At 55.4% G+C, this 18,310-nt stretch overlaps 2 protein-coding genes across 5 annotated transcripts; both read right to left on the bottom strand.

Annotated features, from left to right (window-relative positions):
- Positions 1-196: 196 nt before the first annotated feature.
- On the bottom strand, positions 197-14,665 carry Pitpnm1 (phosphatidylinositol transfer protein membrane associated 1). 3 transcript variants are annotated; one of them, XM_004656761.2, is made up of 24 exons: positions 14,522-14,665; positions 13,499-13,617; positions 12,060-12,274; positions 11,849-11,970; positions 11,455-11,679; positions 9,344-9,670; positions 9,165-9,260; positions 8,974-9,081; positions 6,910-6,971; positions 6,571-6,821; positions 5,828-6,017; positions 5,614-5,721; positions 5,229-5,386; positions 4,939-5,144; positions 4,174-4,344; positions 3,519-3,671; positions 3,166-3,314; positions 2,950-3,060; positions 2,496-2,612; positions 2,175-2,323; positions 1,952-2,101; positions 1,690-1,873; positions 1,252-1,380; positions 197-616 (listed from the first exon to the last, which is right to left on the bottom strand). In XM_004656761.2, the coding sequence occupies exons 2-24, from the start codon at positions 13,574-13,576 to the stop codon at positions 353-355; spliced, it is 3,723 nt and encodes a 1,240-aa protein (XP_004656818.1). In that variant the 5' UTR covers positions 13,577-13,617; positions 14,522-14,665; the 3' UTR covers positions 197-352. The 3 variants fall into 3 exon arrangements, with proteins under 3 accessions (XP_004656818.1, XP_045003447.1, XP_045003459.1); XM_045147512.1 differs by having other exon boundaries at positions 8,974-9,078; XM_045147524.1 differs by lacking the exon at positions 4,174-4,344.
- Positions 14,666-15,731: 1,066 nt separating this feature from the next.
- Positions 15,732-17,882, bottom strand: Cdk2ap2 (cyclin dependent kinase 2 associated protein 2). Of its 2 annotated transcripts, XM_045130531.1 has the most exons (5): positions 17,374-17,882; positions 16,965-17,065; positions 16,741-16,873; positions 16,157-16,226; positions 15,732-15,967 (listed from the first exon to the last, which is right to left on the bottom strand). In XM_045130531.1, the coding sequence occupies exons 1-4, from the start codon at positions 17,453-17,455 to the stop codon at positions 16,159-16,161; spliced, it is 384 nt and encodes a 127-aa protein (XP_044986466.1). In that variant the 5' UTR covers positions 17,456-17,882; the 3' UTR covers positions 15,732-15,967; positions 16,157-16,158. The 2 variants fall into 2 exon arrangements, with proteins under 2 accessions (XP_044986466.1, XP_004656820.1); XM_004656763.2 differs by having other exon boundaries at positions 15,732-16,226; positions 17,374-17,872.
- Positions 17,883-18,310: the final 428 nt, after the last annotated feature.

Genomic DNA, 18,310 nt, shown 5'->3' with positions numbered 1-18,310 from the left:
GCCCCATTCTGGCCTTATCTCATGATCCTAGGCAGGTTCTGGCCCGTTTCTGCACTTAGTGTCCTAGTGAACTGGAAGCTGGGCTCGGCTGCCCTATGCTGCCAGACAGGTTAGCAAACTGGTAAGATGCATTTGTTTATTTTCATGGGTTCACACACTAGAAACCCTAGCCCCTCCCTCCCCACTCCCCAAGGCTGCCCCCCCCCATGAAAGGGAAGTAACACTGAGAGGCAGACAGGTACAGGGTGTGGGGCCAGGTTTGGGGCTCAAGGTCTAGGCCTCCAGTCTCCTACACACAGCCCTTGAGACCCCTTGAGTATCAATAAATAACCTATGTCCAGCCACAGTGGGCTCACTCTTCGCTGTCCAACTTCAGGCTGATGCTACGGGCCTTGCCCCGGGCCAGGGTGGTGGGTGGTGTTCCTGGGCCCTCACGGTCAGCCTGGCTGGGCCCTCTGGAGCGAAGCAGCTGGCTCTGTTTGCGGAGGAAGTCCACAGGGGCAGCCACAGCATAGCTGCTCTTGGTCAGAGCAGTCCTTGGAGGCCCAGAGGAGGCATGAGTGTGGGAGCCTGCTTCCAGCTGGCCCAAGTGGGCCACGTAGCCATCTGACAGGAACTTGGGCAGAGAGGGGCATGGATAATGAGATGCTGGCTACCAGCCCACACCCTTCTTTTCCTAGGCCCCTACTGCAGAGTGGGGGTACTGGGCAGTGCTGCAAGTGATAGCCTGGCTCAACCCGAGAGCCTTCTCTCAATACACAGTATCCTCAGACTGTGAGCGAGGCACTTTGGCTCTCCTCCCAACTTTGCCTCTCTGGGCCTGACTCATCTACAAGATGACATCTTGGGGAAACAGCAGCAGCTAGCATTTATCAGGCACTTGATTTATGCCCAGCCCTGAGCCTTTGACCTTCAGAAAATGATGAGATCTTCATGATAAGCTGATGAGCACAGCCAATGCTGGTATCACTTGCAATGCACAGAGAGCAAAATCTCAGAAAAGTCAAGGCCTGTGCCCAAGGCCATAGTGAGGGGAATCAGTATCTGAGGCCATAATTATTCACCAGCTTGGATGATCAATCCCTGCTCTGCCCAAAGCCTGGCAGTTAGTTCCAGGTGCCTGTGACCTCTGTCCCAAGAGTTACTCAGGTCCCCTGGAGCCTCCGAGGCCTTCTCACAGCTGCCCTCCACAGTGCATGGACCTTAAGCCTTGGGCCTGGGTCCTGTTCCCAGCCTTCCCTGGGCTCTCACCTGGCACTGAGCCTGCAGCTTTCGCACAGCACGGCCCACAATGTAGGTCTGGCTCGGGGACAGGCCCAGCGCCGCATACACTGCAACGTCTTTGGGGGACCCATAGCCAGCCACAATGTTCAGTTCTACCTGTGGCAGGAGAAACCAGTTAGCAGCCCTGAGGGGTGGGACCAGAGTGCTGGGAGTAGGATCTATGGGGGTTCCCCAGTCTGGTTGCTTTAGGGGTGGGACTCTTTGGGCAGAGGCAAGGACACAATTTGAGTCACCACAGTGGGATCTCCCTTATTGGCCTTAAGGACAGGGACCCTTAGGTGAGCAGGACAAGGGCTTTTCTGTCTAATGTTTTGGTCTAGGAGGATGGCAGTGGGACCAGATGGGCCTCTGCTGTTCTACTGGATGGGGTGAGGGTGAGGATGGGACAGTCCCCAGCTGCAGCACCTCCTGCACCAGGCTCTGCAGAAACATCGCTTTCTGGCGCAACGGGTCGTGGGTGAGGCCATCACAGAAGGAGACAACGCCGTGGGGGAAGTTGTGCTGTGATAGCCAGGCCACCACACGGTGCTTCTGCATATCAGGCCGGCCCGTGACGTACACAATCAGGTAGCCTGAGTCCTGCCAGTGCCTGTGGGATGGGGACTGGTCAGCTCTATAAGTTGGGGTGGTGACCAGTCACTGGGGCCAGCAGGGCTGTGGCTCCTACCTGACCACATCCACAGCCCCTGCACGCACTTTGGGGTCACTGCCCATGATGGAGACACTGGCGGTGAAAGAGCCATCGATGCTGAAGACCACAGCTTCTGTGCCACGGGCCACCACAGTCAGACAGCACTCAGCGTAGGTGTGGTCGCCCCTAGGGCCCAGTGGGGCATGAGCACTGGGAGGAGGCTGACAGAGCCTATCCCCACAGACCACCTGCCGCTTACCTGACCACCATGCGCACTGGGTAGACACCGATGCCCAGCACCCGCTCCGAGGGCACTGGAAAGGTGAGACGGCCTGAGCTGTTGGTGACCTCAGTACCAAAGTGAATCCACTTGCCTGACAGTGGCTGTGTCATGACATAAACATCCACCTGGTGGGGAAAGGGGGTTGGAAGGCCGATAGAGCTCTTGGGCAAGCCCTGAACCACAGGCAGGAGCAGATGTTGGCTAGGATGCTGAAGAGGCTGAGTCCTGCAGATCAAGAGCTATTAGGGGATGGTAAGCAGGCCAGAAATACCAAGGGTCTGGGTCTCAGGTTCTGACCTTCTCTCCAGTGAGCGTGACCACATCCAAGGGCCCGTACATGAAACGTCCATTCAGCACCTGGGGACGGCCCTCACACACTACTATGTCGCTTGCCCGATGGTTGGAGGTGACATTCTGGTGGGAAGGATGATAAAGAATGGGGTGTTGGGAGGGAGAGTTGGTGTGTGTGTGGGTCCAGGTCTATACTGTTGGGGGGGGGGGACAGAGGGTGGAAGAGACAGGTATAGGGAACAAACAGGGTAAGTGGTGTGTACATCTGTGGATCCCACATGAGGTTCTGAGTGTGTGTATGTGGGCTGTGGTTCTGAGGGGTGGAGCCAGGATGAGGTCAGGTGGCTGATTTGCAACTTTGTGCCTGGGAGACACAGATGGTAATGGTTCCCAGGGGTGGGGCCACAATCACCAAGAAGATGCTATAGGAGCTTGCCCCAAGCAGGTGCAGAGTACATACCCGGATCTTAACCTGTGTGCGTTTGCGCTGCCACTTCTCCCTGGGGAAGGCAGGACTGTAGATGGATGGCTCCTCACACTCTGCCAACTGTGGCCGTTCCTTCTCAATCACCTGTGCAGTATACCAGGACCGGAGAATGCTAGCTCTTCCCCCAGTCCTAGGTGCCCCATTCCCTCCCTACCCACCTTCTGCTCCACATCCTAGGCTCCCGCTCACCTGACGCAGAATGAAGGCCACCACATCAGCAGACTCCCAGTAGCTGGCGTGGAAGAGGTGGGGCAGCGTGACCGTAGGAAAGGCAGTGAGGGCCTCAGGGCAGTACAGCGAGTAGTCGATCCGCTTGGTCCCCCACCAGCGCTCCAGGACTGCACGGCCACGGCGGGCAGTGAGTCTAGGTGGCCTGCTACCCAGTGCCCATCTGCCCATCCTCAGGGTGCTCGCTCTTCCCTCCTCTCCACCCAGTCTTCTCTTTTGCCAAGGCTGGGGCAGGTGCTGGGGGAGGAGGTCCAGAGCAAATGCTAGGAGAGTATGTGCTTATTTTATGGAATAAGAGCCAATGAGCGACTTACTCTTAACCACCTCACCCGTGGTGCTGGGGGCTGCTGGCTCACTGCCTAACTCATTGCCCTTCCAGAAAGCACCGCTGGTCGAGGTGGGTGTGGAGGGCACCATCATCTCCAGCTCTTCCAGGAAAAGACCCGAGTGGGTCTGCAGAGTGTCAGCTGGGGAGGAGGGCCGACTTCAGCAACAGGTTAAGTCAGGCTGTCCTCTCCCCTCTCCCAAAGATCCCAGGAACAGCCCAGCTCCTGGCTCTCCACCATCTTTCCTGCCAGCCTTCATGCAGGGATCTTGGGTGAGGCTGCACTGTTTCATATCTGGGTAGAAGGGGAAGTGTTGGGGGAAGGGTGCTTGCTGGTTGTTCCTAGCAGCTAACTACATTCCTACCATAATACTTTTCACCCACATCCTAAAACATGTACTTTTAATGCCCCCAAGTGCGCACAGACACAGTGGCCACACACATACTGGCAGACTGATGCCTCTCAGCCAACTTCCTCTACTAACCAGGTCCCTACTCAGCACAGTAGGTTCAGAAGGTTGTGGGGATCTTGACCCCCAAAGAGCTAGAAGGTTCCCTGGACCTGGAAGTGGTGACAGGAGCTCCTATCTGTCTTACTCCCTCCCGCTTCTCCTCTTTATTTTGGTTGTGGGGGGGCTGTGTACCCAGCAGCAGGGACGAGCCATCTCCCAGGGGAAACTTTTGGTAGCGAGGCACAGCCAGCGGGGCAATGGCCTGAAACTTGGGAGCCAGCAAGGGCTCTAGACGGGAGGCGCAGGGGTCGGCTGCATGGAAGAGGTTGTAGATCTGTTCACAGGCTGGGCGCATCTGGGCCACTGGATACCCAAAAACAAAAAAGATGGGGGGGGTGTTCAGCTGGGGATCCTGGAATGCAAGGGGTATGATATGCTGTGTAGCTCTGTCAGCACTCTCCAGACTACACTCCTTGGGGTCCTGCTTCAAAGAGCAGAGTTAGGGTTCTGAGTAAGCAGGGTTTTGGGCCCTTGCTCATGCAGGATGCCCCTGCCCTGTGAAGTTCCTCCTGTGTCATTTTAAAACACAAGTCTCGCCGGGCATGGTGGCGCACACCTTTAATCCCAGCACTCGGGAGACAGAGGTAGGAGAATCACCATGAGTTCAAGGCCACCCTGAGATGACAGAGTTAATTCCAGGTCAGCCTGGACCACAGTGAGACCCTACCTCGAAAACAAACAAACAAACAAAAAACAAAAACAAAAAAACACAAGTCTCAGTGTGTCCTTCTGGGACTCCCACTACCCCTCTCTAGCCAGGCCACTTCATCTGCACGGTAAGAACGGACATTAAGAAAGCTGCTGACTCACGTAAAACCAAAGGCCAGAGGAGATGGGGAAGGAGCAGGCAGAAAAAAAAAAGCAACCAGAGGACACCCCCTCACCCGAAGGGCTCACCCTCCAAGGCAGGCATCACAGTTTTGCGCAGAGCCAGCACCAGGCCCAGTGGGGAGCCAAACAGGAAGAAGCCGGAGACCTTGAAGTCCAGGCGTGCAGCGTTAATGGGGCCATCAGGAGCCTCAGAACTGGCAGCAGCTGGGCAGGAGGCTGTGCTTGCCCGCCGGGGATCCCCGGAGGAGGTGGCTGTGGGGGCAACCTGTAGGCTATGAGGGAGGGGAGCACTCAGTACTGCTGCTTCTGAAATTTAGCCTGTACCCAGCTCCGGGGTGATAGGGTAAACATAGTACCTGTTTTGAGAACTCTCAGGCTCAGGACTGGCTATGTCACTGGAGGTACGCTGAGTAGGCAGGGATGAGGGTTCTGGGCTAGCCCGACCCAGCGTGTCTACCCCATCTGCCAGTGGGTCCCGTGCTGGGCCGACCTCTGGGGAGAGCAGCTCATTGGTCTGGAAGGAACACAGGACAGAAGCAGCCTTAGGCCTGAGACCACCTGATTTCAACTTCATCTGGAAGTGAGGAGGCAGGCTTGGGTTTGGGGTGGGGCGGAGTCCCAGAGCAGAACGTGAGGGTCAGCTGTGGGCCTGCCCTGTGCAGAGAGACCATATTCCAGGGGCAGAGACCTAGAGATGGAGACAACCCCCCTCCTGAGGAGGCTGGGTTTGGCCACACTGACCATGCTCCCACGGCGGCTGCTGCCCCGACTCCCTGTGCCCACGTTGGCACTGTGGCAGAGCGCATCAAAGCCCAGGATGCCACCAACTCCGTCTCCAATCAGCACCACCTAGTCGAGAAGGTGGACACCACTGAGAGCCCTTGTCACGACCAGGTGGGGCATAGGTGCAGTGAAGGGCACTGGATGCTTCCCCGGGACGTGTCGAACCCCTGACCTGCCCGCAGAAACCAGTGCCCTCTGATGAGCGCAGGAAGGCCGCGTAGGCCTGGTTGGTGCGAGTGATGACGGTGGCCACAGCGCCCTGGTAGCGGGAGGACGAGGTGGCCAGCAGTGGCAGGGCAGCCAGTGGGATGTGGTCCTGGGAGCGGGACAGGCTGTCACCATCATGACTGTAGGGGCTCAGGCTGCAGAGGAGAGGGTGTGGTGAATGGGTAAGGGCCTCTCCCTCCACCACTAACAAGTCCCCTGGGCTTATAATGTGAGGAAGAGACATTGATCAGGTCTGTTTGTATCTACAGTGGTTCATCCTGTAATCCCAGCACTCAAGAAGCTGAGGCAAGAGAACTGTCATGAGTTTGGGGCTATAGAATGAGCTTCAGGACATCCTGGACTAGAGAGATCTTATCTCAAGAAACAAAAAACAGTGTGCACCTTTAATCCTAGCACTCAGGAGGCTGAGGTAGGAGGACTGCTGTGAGTTTGAGGCTAGTCTGGTACTACAGAGTTAGTACCGGATTAGCCTGGGCTAGAGTGAAGCCCAATCTTGAACACAACCCCCCGAAAAATAAACCCCCACTTCCCCCCCAAAAAACAGGTCCATTCATGACCAGGACTGACCCACAGTTGTGATTCCCCTTTCCTCCCAAGGATCCTCCCTGAGTTTAGAAGTCTTCCAAATAGCTGTCTGCACCTTGGGGACCCTGAGTCTTCCCCGCCCTTCCACCCCCTGGCCAGTACTTGGAGACAAGGGCATAGGCGGCTGCACAGATGGGTGGGCAGGGCACCAGTCGCAGCGCCACGTGGCCCAGAGCCTCGGGGAAGTGGATGCGGGTGACTGCCTCGAAGGCCGAGTTCAGCGTCTGCACGTCAGCCTGTTTGGAGTTGGCATCTCCAGGGCCTGAGTCCAAGATGCTGCCACTGTGGAGGATGAGGAAGAGGGCATGCACAGCGCACGCCTCAGCCCCGAGCTCCCCAGCTCCATCTGGGCCCTAAAGAACACAATGGAGTATAGGGTGTCAAGAGAAATGGCTAGGCAGCAAATTAGGACGTGGACATGAGGTAGCTGAATATACTCACCTCTGAGTCCCTGGGTGCTCTGGTCCCATCTTCTATGCCTTTGGTAGCCTCAATTCTGGGATCTAGGGCAGGGGAATGTCAGTGAGAGGGACCAGAGGAACACCGAGATCTCCTCATTGGCACTTCAGGTGTCCTAGTCCTGGTGCTTATCTGAGCCCTGCCCCCTCACATCACTCACATCTGACTCTCTCTCAATTATCGAGGCCATTTCCTCATGCTGACTGGGATGCTCCTATACAGTGTTTGTTGCAACATTTCCTCTAATCCTTTCTCCTCCAACATGATAGCAAATGGATCTGGGGATTCAGCTCAGCGCTAGAACACTTGCCTCTAGCAAACACAAGGTAACATCCATGGCAACATTTCCACTCCTCCTCCCAACAAAAATCCACAAAAGACCAAAATAACAATAAAAACCCTAGGAACAGGGTAGGTGTGGTGGCACACACCTTTAATCCCAGCACTTGGTAGGCAGAGGTAGGAGGGTCACCATGAGTTTGAGGCCACCCTGAGACTACATAGTGAATTCCAGGTCAACCTGAGCTAGAGTGAGACCCTACTTCGAAAACCAAAAAAAAAAAAAAGAGAAGAAAAAAATTGCTATTCAAGAAAAAAAAAATCGGGCTGGAGAGATGGCTTAGCGGTTAAGTGCTTGTCTGTGAAGCCTAAGGACCCCAGTTTGAGGCTCAATTCCCCAGGACCCATGTTAGCCAGATGCACAAGGGGGTACATGCGTCTGGAGTTCGTTTGCAGTGGCTGGAAGCCATGGCATGCCCATTCTCTCTGCCTCTTTCTCTGTCTGTTGCTCTCAAATAAAAATTAAAAAAAATATTAAAAAGAATAAATAAAAAAAAATCAGACCTTTAATGACACTAGCTACATTTTAAGCACTTGCCAGCACGTGTAGCTAGTTGGCTACACTATGGGCAGTGCATATCAAGAAATCAAGCTGGGCGTTGTGGCGCACGCCTTTAATCCCAGCACTCGGGAGGCAGAGGTAGGAGGATCGCCATGAGTTCGAGGCTACCCTGAGATGACAGAGTTAATTCCAGGTCAGCCTGGACTAGAGTGAGACCTTACCTCGAAAAACCAAAAAAAAAAAAAAAGAAAAGAAAAGAAAAGAAATCAAGAACAAGGGGCTGGAGAGATGGCTTAGCGGTTGAGGTGCTTGCCTGCAAAGCCAAAGGACCTCGGTTCGATTCCCCAGTACCCATGTAAGCCAGATGCACAAGGTGTTGTATGCATCTGGAGTTCATTTGCTGTGACTAGAAGCCCTGGTGCAACCATTCTCTCTCTGTCTTACTCTGCCTCGTTCCCTCTCTCAAATAAATAAAGTTTACATATACGTGTGTGTGTGAGTGTGTGTGTATGTATGTATATATAAATCAAGAACATTTCCATCTGGCTGGAAAGGTGGCTTGGTGGGTAAGTGCTTGCCTGAAAAACTTAAGGACCCAGGTTTGATTCCCTAGGACCCACGTAAGTCAGATGCACAAGGTGGCACATACATTTGGAGTTCACGTGCAGTAGCTGAAGGCCTGGCACACCCATTATCTCTCTATGTGCCTCTTTCTCTCTCTCTCTCAAATAAACAAATAATAATAATAAACACATTTCCATCATCCTAGAGAGTTCTGTTGGACAATGCTTGTTCCAGTCTCCTTTTTTTTTTTTTTTGTTTTTTAGAGGTAGGGTTTCACTCTAGCTCAGGATGAACTGGAATTCACTATGTAGCCTCAGGGTGGCCTTGAACTCATTGCAATCTTCCTACCTCTGCCTCCCAGTGCTGGGATTAAAGGTGTGTGCCACCACACCGAGCTTGTTTTGTTCCATTCTTCTAAACCCAGGGTAGACATCAACTCTAACAGAAAACCTTCCAGAATTCCCAGAAGTCCCCCAGTGTCATCTGGACCTGACTGCGCTACTCACCCATCTTTCCACTCTATTCACTCACTCATCATCTGAGGATCAATGAGAACCGGCTACAACTGACACTTTTTAGGTCTCCATTCAGCTTGGAGTGGAGCTGCTCTGAGTACCTGCTCCCTGTGGTGGGGTCTTTACCTGGTACCCCTTCCACCTCGGTTGGGGAGGCAAAGGCGTCTATGAAGTCATTAGAGTTCCATTTGGTCATCTCCTTGGGGAAGACCTCATCACTGTCCGAAAAGCCTTCTGAGAAGATAAGGGGCTGTGTCATGTGGAGCTTCTCAGAAGTCCTCTCGCCCCCCCCCCCCAAAAGGGACCTCCTTGCTGACCATGGGCGTCAAAGAACTCATCTTCGGAGCTGTTTTCAGAGTCACGGGCGATGTTCTGCATGCGCCACTCAGACAAGCTCTGGGGAGACACGCCTCCTAAAGGGCCACCTGGGCCTCAGCCTGGGAACCCAGATAGGGTGACTGGCTCCCTTTCCCTGCCCCCTGAACCCCAGCCTCACCTCCATGTTGGGATGAGTAGGAAGAGCGGGAGGATGAGGACCACTGCTTCCCGAAGCTGGCATCGGGCGAGGCATCAGGTCCAGGCAGGGTCTCAGGATCATCAGGAGTTCCAGCATTGCTAGCCCCAGATCGGGCCTCCGTGCTGGATTTCCCAGGGGTCTGGACCTCAGGCCCCTCACTGACTGTGTTGCACTTAGCCATTCGCTGGGCCAGCATGCGAGCCGTCTCCTCCTCCAGTGCCCGGATGTCAGCCATGCTCAGCTCTGTCCACTCATCCTGCCAGCACCAGGCCTGGCGGTGGGCACGAAGCATTACCCGGCGCAGACCTGCAGATATGCCAGGCATCCAAACCATGCCCACTATTCTATTTCCCTGCCACAGAAGCCACATGCCTGGCCAGCCCTCGAGGTTGGGCATATGGCTCCCTTGGGTATGCTCTCCACCAAGATCTAAAAAGTAGGGGAGGGCCAGCGCTATCTAGGGGACAAGCAGGGAGAATGGGGCATTTCTCTTTCTGTCCTGTCTCCTTTCCTGCCTACAGTACCTTGTCTATCTCTCTGGACTCCCTAACTCTGACCCATCCCACCCCCATCACTCCAACAGCTGGGACCAATGCTTGTTGGTGCTTTTAGCCAGCTTCCTGCTGACTTCTGCTGGGGAGTTAACAGTTAATTAAGGCGTTAACAGTTAATGAGGTTGTCATGTTTAATGAAAATGTTAATGGAAGTGTTGGCACTCCATGAAGGCTGGAGCAAAAGCAAGACAATACCATTCTGAGCTATTTTCATCATCATAAGAAGAATAAAGTTAGAGACTCTAGGAAATAAATTAATAATGGTTGAATTAGAAGCTTCTGGAAGAAAATACATACATACATATATATGTAATTTTTTTTTCTTTTTTCCCAAGGTGTTTTGCTCTAGTCCAGGATGACCTTACTTACTCTGCCTCTTTCCCTTTCAAATAAATAAAGTTTACATATGCATACATACATACATACATACATACATACATATATATATATATATATACATATATATATATATATATATATATATATATATATATGCATACATACATATATACACACACACACATGTATGCCCACTATGTAGTCTCAGGGTGGCCTTGATCTCACAGTGATCCTCCTACCTCTGCCTCTAGAATGCTGGGTGTAAAGGTGTGCGCCGCCATGCCTGGCTACATTAGAATCTGAATAGAGGTTATATGTGAGTGGTTTTAATTCTCTTATGTGTGCTTTTGAGTAATGTTTCAGATCCAACAGGAAGAAGTCTATTACTTTCTAAGCTCAATAGGAATGACAACAGTTCTTGTCTTGCAGGTGTCATGAGTGCTGAAAAGTGATTTTACTGGGAAAAAAAGTGATTTATAAAGGCTCTGCATGTAACAATCACTCAGGCATCAGCTGTCAGCATCTGGCCCAACCTCTTTCTCATGTACACAGGAGAACATTAGGTACTGAGGTGGCCCATATTGTGCTGGGATGGGTCAGTAGTGGAGCAGAACACAGGCCACTGGACTCTTCACCCAGGGATGATCCTTCTTCTATGAGCACATGGTCAACCTCCAAACATGAAAGATGAGGCAGGGATGAATTTCAAGAGTTGAGAAGTAGTTTGGAGAAGTGGGCCAAGGGCTCCTGAACCCCAGGGCCGCAGGCTGAGACCCTGGGAACTGGGGCTGGGAGGGAACCTCTGGGAGAATGGTGCTGGAATTGAAGCTTCTTAGCCTGCAATGCTTGGATATTGCCTGTGAAAGCTGGGTGAACCTCCTGAGATTTTCTGAGTAGTGCCCAACTCTTAGAATTTCCATGAAAACAGTAGCATGTTGGGATGTCAGGGCCAGCACAAGACTCACAGATTATGCTTCCTGCCCTCTGTCTGACTCAGGTACATCAAGGCAGGCTCCCCCGACCCTTAGTCAGGCTGTGCTATTCCCCCCAATCCCCTCTCCACCTCAGGGTTCCAGATGAAAATGACAAATGATGGCTTCACGGTGCTGTGTCCCCAGTGGATGGGGGCTTTCCTGAACCCAAACACGGGCTTGGTGAATGCTAGGGATGCAGAACTTCCTTCACCCAGGTGCTTACCAACATCATGGATGAACTGCTCAATCTTGGCCTGCATGCCCCAGTAGCGGAACTCAACCTTACACAGCTTATAGGCACACATGAGGGGTCCTGTCTGGGCTGCTGTCCGCGCCCAGTCGTCAGCCAGCGGCCCACGGCCAGTCTTAACTGAGCGGTACAGTCGGGGGTCCTCTTCTGCTTTGTACTCGCCCGGAGCCACTGCATCTCGCACAATGTCAATGGTGTCTGGGTGGGGGGGGGATTCAGCAAGCATTGAGCAACACCAACCCCTTTTCAAGATTCCCCTCCCAACCATCCCCAGGAATTGGGAGGGTAGCCTTTCATATTTGGGAGCTGAGGCTTGGAGAGAACTGGGGCTTGTCTGAAGCAGTAGGGAGCCCAAAGAAAGGCTCACCCAGGATGCGCTGTCTCTTCTCAGCCCCACTCAGGTTGAAGACGTTTGGCTGCTGCCCTCCATCAGGCAGATAATAGGTCTCTATCTCAATGGAGAACTTCTCCACAAAGGGGCAGGTGTACCTGACAAAGGGTCGGGTGAGAATCACGGCTGTGCCTATCAGGGCTGCTTCCCTCATGGCCCCACGCCTGTGCCTACCTCACACACTCACCGAGTTCGGGTGTAGGGGTAAGCATTCCAGGATTCCTCCTCTACCTGAAGGGCGGCCTTGGGCAGTAGCGCCCGGAACCAACCAGGGATGTGGGAGCCCACGTGGTACACCTTGTGTGTATACTGCCCGCTGCCTCCTGGCCCATCTGTGTACGGCCTGTTAGCCAGGATCTCCACTCCACTGCCCTCACCGCTTGACTCCTCGCGGCTCTTTTTCTGCAGTCCAAGGCAAAGTAGAGCGGGGAGCTAAGTCCCCAGCTCAGTTCCTAGGGGTCTACACCTTGGTCTTCATCTCCTGAATAAACTTTTTCAGTTCCTACAGTTCTCTGGGGTCAGGATCACAGACACTGCCCAGTTTCCCATGGGGTTTTTCAACCTAGCACTTGATCTGATCATTCATTGTTTGGGATGTAATATTGGGTTCTATTGGCAGACAGAACCCAAGACATTTTGCAGTATGGAACTCATTTTGCAGTGAAGGGAGAGAGAACATGAGAAGGTGAGAAGTGCTATGGGAAAAAGAAAGCACGGGAGGAATCAAGAACTGGGAAATGCACTATTGATAGATGGTCATGAAAGGCCTGGCTGAGAGAATGACATGACCATGACTTGAGGGGTGGGAAGGACCACCGCAGATGGTGATGGGACTCAAGGCAGAGAAGTCAGCAGAAGCTCAGAGGTAGGAGAACATGTTGGATGTGCTGCTGAGTGGCAATGAGGCCACCTCTCAGAGGACCTGACTCTTCTCCTCCCTCTCGGAGACCCCACTCCCAGCTCCTGCCACAGCCATCAGAGCTGGAGAGCCTCCAGCAGCCCTTTTATAGCACTGGAGCCCAGACGTGGCCCACTCAAACCCTAGACCTTCCTCCACCCCTCAGACTCTGACCCTACAGGGCCAAGAACAGAGCTGGCCAGATGCCTGAGGCCTGGAGAGCTTGACCTACCCACCTTTCTCATAACCCAAACATAGACTCCCTTCCTTCATCTGGCCCCTGCCTCTGACACTATTTGGGAGCCTGATCCTCACCCTTCCTTGAGGAGGGATGCCAGGATCCTGTACTTTCTCCAGAGCCCCTTCATGTTTAAGCTATCAGCCAATGTTATTGTCCCTCCCCCCACCTCCCTCCCATCAGCTCCTTTCCCTTCCCCCATTGGATTAAAGATCCTGAGGAGGATTAACGGGGATCATATGTGGGTTGAACAAGCTGGGCACTTAGGGGGTGGGAAGTACCCCTTAGCTTTTCTGCCACTCTGTCCTTCCCTTTCACTTGCATATCCAAAGCAGGACATCTTTATCTCTTCCTCTAGGCTCCAGAACCTACGAAGAGGTCTGGCAGGAAGGCAGCAGGGCTAGCCCCTTGTTCAGTGTGGCCTGCGCACTCCTGCCATCACCCCATCGTGAAGTGTGGCCCCCAGTACCGCCCTCCCCACCGTCCTCACCTGGATCATGTAGAGCTGGGCTACCTGGTACTCATCTAGGCTCATGGGCAGCAGGATGTGGTATTCCTTGATGAGCATCCTGAAGATGCTCGGCTGGCCGTGCGCGGCCTCCGCTCCGCCTAGCACAGGGCACGGCGCGGCCGTCAGGACCCCATGCCCGGGCCCGCCACCGAGGAGGAGGCAGAGGCGAGCCCAGCGTTGCCTCCCGCGCTGCTCGAGCCCGGAGCCCGGAGCCGCAGCAAGGCTAAGCACTGACCTCTTTTCCACGCACCCCCGCCCCCTCCCGCCCGTCGCCATGGCAACCGCGCGCTGACGCGGGCCCCCCAGAGCGGCGGGTGCTGGCCGGGCCCGCGCGCTGCAGGGCCAGCCTCGCGTGTCTCCCGCGGGCGTGTCCCGAGCCCCCTCGAAACAGCATCCCACGGGCCCGCACCCTCCTAACTAACCCTTTCCTTTTGGGCTCGCCTTCTAAGACCAGCCCCTGAGAGTCCTGCCTCCTTCACCCCTTTTCCTGGAGTCAGTGGGGTCTGGTCATCCACTCCCAGATGTTTCACCTCTGGGCGCCTCTCTGGAGCCGCCCTATGCACCCCGCATCTCGGCCAGTGTTTCCCACTCCCTCATCCCCCCCTACTTAGCCTTTCAGAGCCCGATAACCCCTCCTCCCCCAAACCTGCCTTTGCACCCTAGTGGGTAGCCGGGTCCACTTCTCCTTCGCAGTATCCTCCCTGGAGCCCCGGGTCCCTCCAACACTTCACTCGTCTTACCAGCCACCCCATCACCCTCCCCCGAAGTTGACCCTCTCCATGGCTGGGGCAAGAGCCATCCTTTGGTATCCCAGCGGCAACCGCCCTGGGGGGCCTGCTCCGCCCACCTGCGTCCCCGTCCGGCGCCACAGTTCCCCCCCCCCGCCCCCACTTCGCACCCCGCCAGCGGGTAGAGGCCCGCAGTCCCCACTTCCCCCTGCTGCTGTTGACCCGGTCCCCAGCCGCGCTCTCGGCCCGCCCGCCTGCCGACGTCCTCACTCACCTCTAGAGCAGGGCGGGAACCCCTCACCCAGCCCGGGCAGGGGCGGCTGGCCCCAGGGTGGGAACCCGGAGGGTCCGCAGCCCAGGCCTCGGATTCCAGCACGAGCAGGACCCTCTTGGGGCGCAGCGTCGGCCCATGGCCCCGACCTTTTTTCCCGGTCCGCCCGCCGCCGGCGCCCCAGCCGTCCCTCCCCGCCGCGTCACTGCGGCCGCCCCGCCCCCTTCCTGGGCCCGCCTGGTCCTCCCTACCCTGCTGGGTCCGGGCGTGGCGGAGGAGGGCAGGCCCCCGTCTTCCTAGCCCCAAACTGCTGGGGAAGTGACCAGTCCCGATGCTCTTTATTTCCGTTCTATATGGAGACCCCAAAGACTCGGTTCCTTTTTCACCTAGATAGCCCTCCTGGGTGCAATGTAGGGGTGGAGTTTAACATGGCTGGGTGGGTCCCAGACCATCCTCCCTGGTTCAACTTCTGCAGCCATAAACCTAGAGCACCCCGAAGCTGGTGGCTCTGACCTTCCTCCATTTAGGGATGGGAATTCAGGGTCGCTCAGCTACACAAGCATACACTGTCACTACAATTCTCTGGACCAGCCTCTTAATGGTGTTTAAGGGCTTCCCCACGTATGTCAGCTGGCCCACAAATTTGGTAACCCAGCTGCGCACCACCCTGGGCAGAGGCATCAAGAACTGGCTAATGGGACCATACTTAACCTGGTTGTGAACTGCTGGGACCGTGAATGGAAACACTCAAAGTGTTGGGGGTGCAGAACATCTTGCTGCAGCCCTGAGGGGTCACAGAGCTGGTGTATTTACAGCCAATTCAGAGAAGAGGGTGGTGTCTGGGGCACTAGGACTTTTAAGGGAGTGGCTTAAGTGAACTGACATTTCCACCCTGCCAGGCATGTCTGCCATTCCAAAAGAAGGGCCCTTCAGCCCTAGGCAGGTCAACAGTGCCTCCAGCTGTGCTGGCAGCCAAGGCCCTGCGCTGCCCCCTGGTGGCACACTCACACAAGGCCTCCCTGTCACAGAAGCTCCGCTACTCCCAGCTGGGAAGGCTGAGGGCCTGAGCCCAGCGAAGCAGGGCAGTGGCATGGCAAAGCCACGTTCAGACAGACTTCCTCCTCCATGCTCTGCCCTTCCTCTCTTTCTGTCTGGCCCACGAAGGCTTCTCAAAGGAACCAGACCCAGAAAGGCTTAGAACTGCGAGAACATCTCCAAATCATCTTTTATTTATATAAAAAGGGCATGTTTAGCAAAAGATATACCGAGTAAAAGAGTCGCTATGGCCCCGGGAGGTAACTGGCCTTATACACCCCTGCTGCGGTAAGGAGGACTACGTTCAAATTGGTGAGGAGTGCAGAGTGGTAGATCACGGAGGAGAATGCTTCAATTGGATCAACACTGTGGGCAGGTCACGGGTGGGACTCACAGTGGCCTTGCTGCTAACTCCTGCAGGGGGAGGAGCCCAGTTTGTGTTGTCAACGGGAGGGAGAGCAGCTCTCTGGTTCCTGTAGGGTACCCACCAAGGGACACAGGACAGGAAGCCCAGGATAGGAATCAACTCGGGGCCAAGGCCAGGGAAAAGCAGGTGCTCTGCAGTGGCCGGAAGGGTCCTGATGAGAAGGCCAAGATGCTTACTGTTACGTGCGGGCGTTTCGCTCTGTCTCTGCCAGGCACTCTCTGACTAGTGCCCGAGCATGGATGATGCCTAGGATGGGGATGGGAGAGTAACAAAAAAGGTCTCAGCTACCCTCCAGAGTCCCGCCCTGCCCTCTAGGGCAGAACCCCTCCCTCCCCATCTCTTTTTGGACACCAAGAGCAGCTTAACTCTTAAAGATAGATGAGATTATAGAGGTTTTGCTATTCCTTACATGCATCCAGTTGAAACAGAAACTTCCAGGCACTTTCCTGGAAACCGAGGTTTAAATTTAAACACCTCAAAACACCTCTCCAACTGGGCGGGGTGGCCCACACCTTTACTCCCAGTACTGGGGAGGCCGAGGTAGGAGGATCACTATGAGTTCGAGGCTAGCCTAAGACTACATAGTGAATTCCAGGTCAGTCTAGGCTAGAGCGAAACCCTACCTCGAAAAATCAAAACATCTCTCTCTGGTAGGGATTCTGACCCTAGTCCAAGCCAGCCTAGAGTCTTTCTTTCCCTAAAGACAGACAGTCCATAGTCTGCGTTTTAGGAAGGGCAGGATGGGTCTGGCCTCACTTACCTCTCTTCAGGCGCTCCATGGCACTCTTGCTACCAGCGTAGGTGGGCCGGATCTCTTTGCCCATCTCTTCTATGACCGAAAGCAGGTCCGTGTAGGTGCTCTGGGAACCCTGGGAGCCGGGTGGTTTCATTGCCTATGTCAAAAGAAAACAGGGAAGTAACCTCAGGTCCCAAGGGGGCGGACCTACTGTCCCCATCCATAAGCAAACTGCCGTCCACACTCACCTGCACATAGCCCATAGACGGCGGTCCAAAGTCGTTAAACAGTGGTCTGAAAGGAGCAGCGGCTCCTGGCACTGAGCCGGATGGCGATGGGACACTTCCGGCTGCAACAGGCGCGAGTAAGAGGTCAGAGCGCGGTAGGGAAGCCTCGTCCCAGCTTTCCAAGCCCCGGAACGGGTACGCCCGACTCCCTCCAAAGGGATGCTTCATTCCTGGTGGATCAACTTCAGAGACACTCTCCTCCCCCTGCGCTCCACCTACAAGCCCTACGTGACCACGCCCACTTCACAGGCCAGTAAACTGAGGCTGAGAGAGGCTAGTCGGCAGGCCCAATATTGTAGAACTCAGGCCGTCTTCACTTCAAGACCTGGACCACCAGGGCAGGAGAGCAGGGGTGGAGTTCGATCCTCACCTGTAGGGACTGGGGTACCTGGACCAGGGGTGCTGGAGCCGGGGGTGCTGCTGGGGGCGGGCGCGATGGGTTTGTAGGACATCCCCAACTCCTGGGTGCGGCGGACGCCAGCCGGCCGCTCTTCGGGGTTGGCTGTCCGGCCGCTCAGCTGCACTCTGATTGGCAAACGAGCCGCACGCCCCTGGTAAATAGAGCTCCGGCCGGAAGGACAGGCGGGGCACGAAGGATTCTTACTCCCGATTGGCAGGCAGAGCTGTCACTCCAGCCTCCTTATTGGCCAAGACCTGCCCCTGCAGGCCGCAACCGCTGCTGATTGGCCTCCGCCTTCAGGACCTCGCACCTGTCTGCTTCGGATTGGGCGGTGACCGCCGCCCTTCGTAATTGGCGAGTTCGCGCCCGGGCCGGCGCGCTCTCAACCCGATTAGTCCCAAGGCCCGAGAGGCGGGGCTTCTGCAGCTCGGACCCGGGTCGGGCCCCAGCGGAGCGCTTCGAGGCTGGCTTGCGGGACGCGGATACCGCCGCCCTGCTCTTCCCCTGGCGCTTCCCCACGCATCTGCTCCGCGCAGCCCAATCTCGGCCTAGCTGGGCCCGCCGCCGCCGCGCACACCTTGCCTCGGCTCGGGGTGTTGAGGGACGCGGGGCTTTGACGTCCCGAGCCCTCTGCCCCACCCCGGGCGCTTTTACGTCACCTTTCACCGGTTCCACATCCTCTTCCCGGTGTGCGCGTGCGCGCGCCTCAGGCCTTTATTTGTTTCCATAACAACGGGTCCCTACCAACGCCGCCGCAGCCGCCCCTCTTTTTTCCGGGATTGACTTGGTTTTCCGGTCTAGGCAGGTGTGAGATCCAAGGGCAGCCTCAAAGGCCGGTAGACCTGCATCCCCAGGCCCGCCTTAACCCCAGATAATGGCCAGGATAGCGTAGCACTTAACCTGAGTG

The sequence above is a fragment of the Jaculus jaculus genome, chromosome 1 (genome assembly GCF_020740685.1).
Source record: "Jaculus jaculus isolate mJacJac1 chromosome 1, mJacJac1.mat.Y.cur, whole genome shotgun sequence".
Taxonomy (NCBI): Eukaryota; Metazoa; Chordata; class Mammalia; order Rodentia; family Dipodidae; genus Jaculus; species Jaculus jaculus.
This window is presented reverse-complemented; position numbering and strand designations above follow the sequence as displayed.

Bases quoted from the DNA above. Each gene is read 5' to 3' on its own strand.
- Pitpnm1 (XM_004656761.2), bottom strand. From the start codon at position 13,576: ATGCTCATCAAGGAATACCACATCCTGCTGCCCATGAGCCTAGATGAG. The intron at 4,345-4,938 runs GTGAGCCCTTCG...TTGGGTATCCAG, and splicing joins TGTGATGCCTGCCTTGGAGG to TGGCCCAGATGCGCCCAGCC. The intron at 2,102-2,174 runs GTAAGCGGCAGG...ACTGGGCCCTAG, and splicing joins CCAGTGCGCATGGTGGTCAG to GGGCGACCACACCTACGCTG.
- Cdk2ap2 (XM_045130531.1), bottom strand. From the start codon at position 17,455: ATGTCCTACAAACCCATCGCGCCCGCCCCCAGCAGCACCCCCGGCTCC. The intron at 17,066-17,373 runs GTGAGGATCGAA...CGCCTGTTGCAG, and splicing joins AGGTACCCCAGTCCCTACAG to CCGGAAGTGTCCCATCGCCA. The intron at 16,874-16,964 runs GTGAGTGTGGAC...CTTTTGACATAG, and splicing joins CGTCTATGGGCTATGTGCAG to GCAATGAAACCACCCGGCTC.